Genomic DNA, 10,955 nt, shown 5'->3' on the forward strand with positions numbered 1-10,955 from the left:
TTTTTTTTGTTTTTTTTTTTTTTTTTTTTTTTTTTTTTTTTAGAGCTGAAGAAGAGAAATGTCTCTATACACTATCAATCTTGAGGTCAACTATAGTACAAGGTGCATTCTGCAAATACAAAGATGAAATAGTTCATATATAGGGAAAAACCGAGTATATATATATATATATATATTATAGCTCATACAGTCATGGCTGAGTGTATGAGTTTATTTCCATTCTTCTTTTCTCCAATTCTTTACTTCTCTAGTTTTTCATTTTTTTATTTTTTATTCTATTTGCAATTCTTATAGTTGAGAAACTTGCATTTGTTGTAATTCTGTTGTCAGAATTGCAAATGGGCGAAAGTCAGCCAGGTAATGTACTTTTCCTTTTATTGTTGTTGTTTTGTTGTTTTGTTGTTGTTGTTGTTGTTGTTATTGTTATTGTTATTAAGGTGATGTGAAAGTAGAATTATTTTCGAGAGTGGAGAGGGAACTGTATGCTTGTAGAGTGGATAGTGATTAATTGTAGATTTAGTAATATGATAATAGGATTTATTTTGGAAGTGTGAAAGAATTGTATGGATTCAAATAACTTTATGTTCATCTCTTTTGTTTGGGATCATCATTCTCTGCCAAAACCATCTTTGTGTAAGCGAGCCCATTAGTTTGGAATTTAAGTTGGTTTTTGCATAGATGAGTGGGAGAGAAGGGAAAAAACCAAAGGATTTGGAATTTAAGTTGGTTTTTGCATAGATGAGTGGGAGAGAAGGGAAAAAACCGAAGGAAATAACGCCTTGCGTCTTTTTCATCTTTGGTGGGACCCAATATATAAATTAAAAATTAGGTTCTTGTATAAGAACCTCAAATCTTCTCTCTCATCTTCATTTATCCTCCGCATCAGTTAGGTCTCACAAAAAACGATTCAAAAATCATCTAATAGAGATGCTCTAAGGGGCTAAGGGTTGTGTCACAAAAAACGATTCAAAAATCATCTAATAGAGATGCTCTAAGGGGCTAAGGGTTGTGCGAGAAAAGGAGATGAGAAGCCTACCAAACCCCTACAACATAACATGCATTTTTGGACATTCCAATGCTAAAAGATTTTAGCTTTAGACCCATACTGATGCATCTTTGGAATTCGAAGCATTTGCATCATTGTTTTTCCAGGTATAAAGTTATAAGGGTATGTTGTCTAGTTCATCCTTCTTTGTACCTGCCTTTAATTAGCACTTTGCCATACCATTCGATAACCATAGATGTACCGAAATAAGGTGGGAATTCTCTGGCAAGTGTTATTATTGGTCGTTTCCTGTCAAAATAGTCGGTTAACTTCGAGATTATGCGAAATGTGCTCGCTGCAGCTTAGCACCCAGTCCTGGGGGTTCAAATCTCTTAATTTCAGTCGAATTGTTTCCTCTTTGAATTCCCACTAGAGGTCGAGGCCAAAAGAATTCTTGAAGAGGGCCCCTGGTCTTCCAACAGTCAGACCTTAATTCTTAAAGTTCTTGAAGCTGGAAATTGCCAATGGATGTTCCCCTTGATTATATTGAAATGTGGATCCAAATCTTTAATGTCCCTTACGGCTATGCTACCGCCACTATGCTGGAACAGATTGGGAATTTCTTGGGAACCTTAGAAAAAGTTGACTCAAGAAATATGAACTCTTCATAGAAAGCTTTCTACAGAATTCACGTGAATTTAGATATCAAGAAACCTATAAAGGCTATAATGCAGAATGAAGCTCACCATGAGAGACAAGACATGGGTTTGGGTGAATTTTAAATATGAAAGACTCCATGCATTTTGCTTCTACTACGACACCTTGGGTTACATGGAAAAAGAATGTGCAAAGGTTCTTATCGGACGAATTTCGTCGAAAAGTTATAAGTACAACACCGATCTTAGGGCCACCGGACGAAAAATGATTTCAGTTGGTGCAAAATGGCTTTTATCTGAAAGTGAGACAAGAAAAGAATTTGAAGAAGCAGAAGAGAAGTAGCTCAAAGATCCTGTGGTCAAAGAGAACACCGAAGGCCTAAGCATTACAACCAAACTCAGAAGAAGTCAACTTGGTCTGCAAGAACAAACTTTTGATATTGACATTACCATGGTTGATCTTCCAAAAAATGTTGTTCCAATGGACTCTGGCTGGGTCCGCCCCTCTCCATGAGCACATTAAGTTGGAACTGTCGGGGAATTGGCAGCCCTCGGGCAATTCGGGAACTCTTGGTCAGCTCTAATAACCCTTTTATTTTTTTTTTATGGAAACAAAAGTTAGATGTTTTCAAGCTAAGAATCTACGTGTTAAAATTGGCTTCAATGGGTTATTTTTTGTAGATGGTTGTGGGTTAGCGGGTGAAATTGCCCTGCTTTGGAAAAATCATAACAATGTTAGATTGATTAGTTACTCTTCTATAGATATAGAAATAAACATACGGAATAAAGGCTAGATTTCAAATATGTTTCAGATTTAACCTAACTTATACCTAAATTTGGGGATTTCTTGCTATTACCTTTTTATTCAAACAGATTGAAATAATAAACTCTAAATCGACCAAAGACAATTATATTCAACATAAAAAATTAAGTCAAGGGAAAAAAGAACTTATCTTTCTTATAGAGAACACGTTTGGCTGCTCTTTCAGTTACGACAATGGTGTAGCTCTGTTCTTGACACTTTGTCTTCCAAGATCTGTTAATAGAAACAACAGATCTGCCCCCGGTCAACAAAAATTCCAGATCAGAATCTTTTTGGAAAACGATTTCACAAATCGCAAATGAGCAAGGTTGCAAAAATCGCGCCTAGGCGCTAGGCGGTCGGCAGCCGCGGCGAGGAAGGCCTGATTCGGCCTCCTCCGCGGCCGGCCGCCTGGGTCGCCTAACCCCCTCCCCTTTTTTTTTTCGCCAAACAGAGAAAACAGCGACGAGAGAGACGAGAGAGATTAAGGCGACGTCAGATTGGCAACCGGCAGACGATGGATTTCAGATCTGGAGGCGATGGACGACGATGGATGGCCGGTGGACTCAGATCTGAAGGCGATGGATGGCGGTGGTTGGAGGCGATGGACGGCGGTGGTTGGAGGCGATGGAGGAAATTTGCAGATTTGGTTGGATATGAAACTTGGAGGCGATGCTGCGATGGAGCCATGGAGGAAATTCGCAGATCTGGGATTTTGTTGGAGGAGCAGATTTACATGCGTGGAAATTAAAGGCTTATGGCCTTAATACAATGGAAACTACAATTAAAAAGAATAAAAAATAAATAAAAATAATAATTAAATCGGGCGCCTAGGCGCCGAAAAAGGCGCCCTAGGCGCTCGGCACCCCCTGGGCGCCTAGAAGGCGCCTAGCGATTTTTACAACCTTGCAAATGAGACAGACATATTACTTTCGTAACTTTAAAGCCATAGATTACTTGGATAACCATGCCTTAAAATTGACATATTGATCTATATCTAACCGCACAACGCCGGATATAACTAACATTTGTGAACAGAAAGAAGAGTTTAGAGAGGAGGAGGATCGCAACTGAAACGAAGGAAAATGAAGCGTCTGACTGCAATGTATTAGGGTTTGGTCTTAGGATTTTATAGTTGCCCTAATGAGTTTGGGTTTGAGATGATAATTACTTTTTTTGTTGGGCCAAACTATTACATTTTTATCAATTTTGTAGGCCTGATATGGATAATTATATAGTCATATAGGTTACACACACACATATATAATTAATAAATGTCTATACACACACACACACACGACACGACACATGCACGCGCGCGCGCGCACACACACACACACATATATGTATATATGTGTGTGTGTGTGTGTATATATATGTGTGTGTATATATATATATATATATATATATATATATACACACATATATATACACACACACACACATATATACATATATGTGTGTGTGTATAGACATTTATCAATTATATATGTGTGTGTAATCTATATGGCTATATATAATTATCCATATCAGGCCTACAAAATTGATAAAAATGTAATAGTTTGGCCCAACAGAAGCAGTAAGGCAGATTATTGTGTGGACCATAATAAAATGTACATTTTTAATGTATTAAATGTAAATTATTTTTGTACTGGCTATAAAAATAATGTACATTCAGTACACAAATAATGTATATTCCCTGAATACAATGTACATTATTTTTATATTGAATGTACATTATTTGATAGTATGGTCCACACAATAATGATTGAAGCAGTAATTGTCACTGTTTAAAATCTTAAGAGTTATATCCTTAAGATGATCGCCCAGAAGATGATAAAACCCAGTAAAATTATAGGTGCACCAAATAAACATAATACTGAGATGCGGAACAACCAGATATAACTATATAAGTATTCTTGGGAAATGGCTACAATTTGGTTGGTTTAGAAAATTACCATGAAATTTTATATATATGAGAGAAATTTATGAAAACGTTATAAGTTGTCGACAACAAAATTACCTTCAAATTGCTCTTATTATATGACAATCAAGATCCAGAAATAGGTGCCAGAAGTACCTAGATTGATGAACGTATAAAATAAGCAATTAAGTCATATATATATATATATATAGCTCAACTCGATGATAGATATATTCTTCTTATACACCATCGAAGTGTTAGCCCTGTAGGTTACGAATGGTGTTTGTATGAAGGAGAAACAAGCATGATAAGGTGGTGTGATATAAAGCGAGTCTATAGCCCCAAGTGTTCACGCAGAAACCCTAAATTGATTTTAATCAAATATACTCTCCCATAATGAATATTATTAAAGTTCCGCTACATGATTGGCATAATAATAACAATTTTAGATATGCAACTTATAAAAGTAATGACCTTAAAATTATTGGTTATTAGACACTAATGTGTTTATTTAAATCCTTGATGGATTTATAATTCTCAAAATAAATATTATAACATGTTTGTTGTTGAAGCACAAAGGCTTTACTTAACTTGAAATAGTAAAGCAAATTAACTGAGTAATTTCCCCCTAAAGTAATAAAAATGAATATGTACCACTATGTACTTATTAAGGGGATACTAATCAAATTATTATCTCAACATATGTTGGTGTTATAAGCATCATAAAGAGCTTACTGATATTAGCTCATGTTTTAAAGACGAATTTTGGAAATAAAGGACTTAGAAAACCAAGTATTATCCCGACCTGCAGATCGAGTATTTCCCTTAAAGGAAATTTATACACCAATTAGTCTATTTTGGAAAAATGTCTTTGACACATTTTATATGGATAAGTACCATTGACTTATCACACTAACAATTGTCCAATAATATATTGAAGTAGATAAATGACCATTTAGACTCAAAAATGATAATGAGAAAATTTTGGGACTTGAAGTCCATTACTTCATTGCTATTGGAGTACTCCCGTAGAACCAGAAGTTCCATGATTGCATCAGAATTGACATTGTCCTTGCAATAAAAAATACTAATAAATACCTAGTGTGTCCAACAATTAAATGTTCAAAATATCTTCCAATACCTTCGATTTATAAAAGGTTTTGAAATTCATGCAATAAAGCAATGTGTGATTTTCATAAGCCACTTGGGTATTGACTCTTTGTTTTGACGCTCATTATGTTAAATCTCAACTAGTTATGTTTTGTTTTACCTCCACTACCCTATGTGAAAATAATTAAGTTTGTCCTATTATAAGTGGATATATTTAAATGATAGTGGACAAGTTATATAAATATTCAACCCACGTATGCTCCAGAAGAGTCAAAAGATTATTTTATAAAATAATAAATTCTAATAATAATCCTGAAGGTTGTACCATATCCCATCTCTACACTCTTTTGAAACAATGACTCTACTTTAAGTCATGTAGAACTTGAAGATTGATATCTTCAAGGGGAGATGGAAAGTACATTTACTCAAACCAATCCTGAAGAATTGGACTTAAAGTCTTGAATATTAGGATTTAAAAGACTAACAATTGTATTTTTGCAACATATACATACCATGTACTCTTTCCTCATTAGGTTTTTCCCATTAAATTTTATAGTGTGGACTGAACGAGGTATGAATGAATTTAAATATACTATCCATATACCGTGTACTCTTTTCCTGTCTACGTTTTTCCCATAGAATTTTCCTAGCAAGTTTTTAACGAGACAAGATCGTGGACAAATAATGTCCCAGGGGGAGTGTTATAAATAGTAATAATTGTAGACATTATTGTGTAAAGGTTTTCATTATGTTTCCATTATTGTCTTACGTTACAATTGTAATTATATATATATGTCCTTGACTCCTTGTAATGTACTGATCAGTTGGTTGAATGAAGTATTTCTACTATTGCATTTTGTCTCCATTCTCTTTTATACTTTGTCCCTTTCTTTGTTATATTGTAATCCATTTTATCGGGGAGTTCTACGAGCTAAAGGATATATAATCACAATAATTTCCACTATTTAAATTTATTTGATTTATAATAAAAATTGAAATTATAATTATAGTATGGTGAATAAATTAATACGGAGTAGATAATTAGGATGAGTAGGGCCCATAAAATTAAGAGGATAGGGCATGTGATTGGAGAGAAAATGAGCGGGGAGATTAGCTAGCTAAATAGTAAATGCATTGAAATTTAATAGACATATAAAACTAATTTTATAATTTTTAATGTGATAATTCCATGGATCATCAAAGAATACATGTATATTATATATTTTTAAAATGTACGAGTTAATGAGTCGAACAGAGTGGTCTCGACCCATGGACCAAAATTAAAGTCCAACTCTTAATCGGTCCAAATAGATTGAGCACAGATTGAACTTTGGGCTTAGGGCTGTTAACGAACCGAACATGAACTAACAAAGGTTGTTCGTATTTGTTTGTTAAGATTTTTGGAGTGTTTGTGTTCATATTCGTTTGTTAAACTCGATGAAAATCATGTTCATGTTTGCTTGTTAAACGTTTATTAGTGTTCGTTAATGTTTGTGAACACGTTCAAACATGTTTGTTAATGTTTATGAACACGTTCATGGACGTGAAATAAGAAAACACATGCACATGCTTATGATCATAATTCGTTCGTGAACAATAAATAGTCTATGTTTACGAACAATAACCAAACAAATAACACAACGACTATAAAAATAATGCAAATAAGTCTAGAAGTAACATATAATATCAAAGTGAAAATACCAATTCCCAAAGAAAAACACACAGACACAAATTATTTGTTCACGTTACAAGCCAAAAACATAAAATTTTAAAACATAAGATATATAAACTCTGCATCTGGCATTGCAATAAAATTAATAAAATAGTATAATTGTATAATCTATATATGTGTGTGTATGTATGCTTAAGTGTTTGTTCACGAACATGTTCATGAACATTATTAAGTGAACACAAACGAGTTTATTCACAAACTCTTAGTTACAAATATTCAAATTCAGTTTGTTTATTAATCAAATTCTAAAATTTATTCATGTTCGTTATCTTACAAAACAAATAAAATAACACTTTTATTTGGGCTTAACTCGTATGTTCTAGACCTTTTAACCCCGTACTACTATTTCCCAAAAAAAAAAAAACCCGTACTACTGATCTTTTAACACGATTTTTCCAAACGACCCCTTAGCGTTAGACTAGCACTATAAAATGCTTTGAAACCCTGTCTTCTTCCCTTGCTGCCTCTAGGGTTTTTAGCTGCCGATCCAACTTGCTCTTATCTTCTTGCGACACATCGGCGTCTACAATCATGGCGGAGCAGGTTCTTATCTCTTTGAATCCTCTCTCTATCTCATGTATACAAATTTGCACTTGCAATCTGAATTGATTTATAGAGAAATCTCAAACATTCGGTTTGTATTGCAGACTGAGAAGGCTTTCTTGAAGCAGCCGGGAGTTTTTCTCAGGTATAGATAGGATTTATGCGAACGAACTTTCTCATAATATGCTCATTTAACCTACATGCTTATAGGTGCTTTGTGGGGTGGGTTTCTGTGAATGGTTTGGAAACTCTTTGGTTAAAATTTTGAAGTTTCGGTTTTTATTGCAATCTGCAGCTCGAAGAAAACGGGGAAGGGTAAGAGGCCCGGTAAGGGAGGTAATCGATACTGGAAGAGCATTGGACTAGGGTTTAAGACACCTCGCGAGGCTATTGAAGGTTCATATCTATTCTGTCCCTCCCGGTATTCTTTGTAGTGGGCTGTGAAAAAATTATTTTTATATCTGATAGTGTGGTTTATTTTCGGATATGGAGTGAGCTTTATTTTATTTCTTCTCCCTGATGTATCTGCTTTTGACTATAATGTGTTTTTATGATGATATGTTAAGATTCAAGTTGGCAAGTTGGTAGCTTATGTGCAATATGGGGAAATGTGTAGTTTGGAATAAATCCGGTCTCCAATGCAAATATCAAGCCATAAATATGAAAGTAGTGATTTGATTATATATATTCGACCAACTTATATCAAGCTTGACAACTACTGGGATCTTTAATTATTGATGTGATTGCCCTATCTGCTTATATTAGATGGTTCAACATTTGTGATTTTGCACATTGGAAAAGCTGTGTGAAACCTTATCTTTATACTCCATATATAGTTAGTGTTTATTCTACTCCGTAATATATATCCATAACATGCTACTAGTTATGTGATATTCGTGTATTAGACCAATTTATGTGATGCAATGTACTGCTAGGTTCTCTAATATGCTCATTCTATACTTTGTGTGCTATAAGGAATCTTCAGTATCTTGCATTAGATTCAGCTCCAATAGCAATTTTTCTTTCCACAGATTTGTTCTTTAATCTCTCTGCTGCTTAGCTAATCGTACTGTTATGATGTGTCTAATACATTCTATTTATCATACATTCATACCAAAATGTGTAGTGTTTCTTTGTATTCCCCACCACAGATTAGGTAATTGTGGAAAATTTGTGTTTCCATCTCAAATGTGGTTCAAGCTTGATTCTAAAAAAGTTCTGTTTCTTGATTTTAGGGACATATATTGATAAAAAATGCCCCTTCACTGGTACTGTTTCTATCAGAGGTCGTATCCTTGCTGGGACATGCCATAGTGCTAAAATGAATAGAACGATCATTGTTCGTAGGAACTACCTTCACTTTGTGAAGAAGTACCAGAGGCAAGACTTAGTCAACATTTCCCCTGTTCTGAAACTTCTAATTTTGTTATGAATTGGACAAATTCTAATTTGTGTTTTGTGCTGTAGGTATGAAAAAAGACACTCAAACATTGCTGCTCACGTATCACCTTGCTTCCGTGTGAAAGAGGGAGATCACGTTATCATTGGCCAATGCAGGTCAATATCAGAACCATTACTATTCTTTTTCCCCTTAATTTTCTCAGTGTTCTTTTTTTGGATGATGAGGGCAACCTCACAATGGGTTTGAGTAAACCCTGTCTTGTGACCCTAGCCGACAAAGGACCACGAGGAAGTAAACCAGTTTAGGTTACCCATAGCTTGACCGGCTCAAACCTAGAGGGCAAGGATTCGAACTCGTGACCTTGTGGTTACAAGCGTGGATCTCTTGGCTAGGGTTATCCCTTGTGTTCTTTTCTTTTGCCAAACATTTTGACAGTGTTGTTCCCATGGCAGGCCGCTGTCCAAAACCGTGAGGTTCAACGTTTTGAAGGTGATTCCTGCTGGCTCTGCTGGTGGCGGAAAGAAGGCGTTTACTGGGATATGATTTTGTGGTTTTCCTGTTACCATCAAATTATTCTGAGTTATGATATTAGACTCCTTTCTGTTGAACTCATACTATTCAGTAGCGCCAGGTTTACATTTTTGAATGCTGAGATGTAGCCGAGTTTTTGAATCACTCAGTTCAGTTTACATTAAGACTTCATTTGCGCTTGGCCTTGTTCTTCTAAGTTTGATTTGTAGAAATATCTTTGCACCATACCAAAATCTACAACTGCTACAACTCTAGCTAATTTTTATCAAGTGATTAAAAGTTTTGATTCGATTTGATACTGTTAGTCTCCGATATCAATTGATGTTTTTTTCTAATTATATTACCATTAGGCCTTCCTCAATAGCTAAATTTGGATGTGGTTTGTGATGAGTTTTTGTAAGTGTGATTAGAAAAGAGAAAATGGGGTGGAGTAAAAAGAAAAAGAAAAACAAAACAAAACAAAAAAGAAACTATAAAAAAAAAGAAACAGTAATTACGTGCCCATGCTTGCGTAATCTTCCCTGTGGGGTGCCCAGGCTGGCGTAATCTTCCCCGTGGGGCCCACTCCAACAAACTTGAATTTGCAGGAGAAAGAACTCCACAAAGAAACACATCTCCAAATAGATAAAAACGTATTTACTGTTTCAAAATTTGCTTGAAACACATCTCCCAACAGATAAAAACACACTGTTTCAAAATTTACTTAAAATCAATCATTGGGGAAGACCTTAGTTTATACCTATATAATAATTTAAAAGTTTTAAAATCTAAAATCCAAGTACTTAAAAAAATATTTTTGAACACAAAAAGTTAAATTTATTACTTCTTTTTATTAGATTAAAAATATTATTAAACATAAAAATTAAATTTAAAAATTACTAAAACATGCAATGAAGTAAGAGTTAGTTTGATCAATGAATAGTAAACATGGTATAACTATTGGCTAACTCCATAAATTACTTTTCAAAAGTGGAAATTTGGTTATATATGTGTGTTTTTAAAAAGAACAGTAGTAATTTGGATACAAATTAATTTTGGTTATGTGTGTTTTTAAAAAGAACAGTAGTAATTTGGATACAAGATTTGTATTTAACACCAGTAAGTAAACTTTTAACAACTTTAATTTTATAAATAACCATATAGTATTATCTATATGTATAAAATTTATTGCTAATAGGTTCAATTATATTATTTTAATTGTAAACTAATGGTTGGATTGATGAATTCTTGTTTAATTAATGAAAATAAAGCTATTTAAAAAAAAAAAAAA

At 34.1% G+C, this 10,955-nt stretch overlaps 1 protein-coding gene and 1 long non-coding RNA gene across 2 annotated transcripts; both read left to right on the plus strand.

Moving 5' to 3' along the window:
* The first annotated feature begins 41 nt into the window (after positions 1 to 41).
* On the plus strand, positions 42 to 382 carry LOC116021546. The gene is made up of 2 exons (XR_004099021.1): positions 42 to 102; positions 295 to 382. It is a non-coding gene; the product is annotated as an uncharacterized LOC116021546 (long non-coding RNA).
* Positions 383 to 7,623: 7,241 nt separating this feature from the next.
* LOC116021763 (40S ribosomal protein S11) lies at positions 7,624 to 9,978 on the plus strand. Its single transcript, XM_031262239.1, has 6 exons — positions 7,624 to 7,752; positions 7,857 to 7,897; positions 8,048 to 8,148; positions 8,988 to 9,132; positions 9,220 to 9,309; positions 9,607 to 9,978. The coding sequence occupies exons 1-6, from the start codon at positions 7,741 to 7,743 to the stop codon at positions 9,695 to 9,697; spliced, it is 480 nt and encodes a 159-aa protein (XP_031118099.1). The 5' UTR covers positions 7,624 to 7,740; the 3' UTR covers positions 9,698 to 9,978.
* The last annotated feature ends 977 nt before the right edge of the window (positions 9,979 to 10,955 follow it).

This window comes from Ipomoea triloba, chromosome 6 (assembly GCF_003576645.1).
Source record: "Ipomoea triloba cultivar NCNSP0323 chromosome 6, ASM357664v1".
In the NCBI taxonomy this organism is placed as follows: domain Eukaryota; kingdom Viridiplantae; phylum Streptophyta; class Magnoliopsida; order Solanales; family Convolvulaceae; genus Ipomoea; species Ipomoea triloba.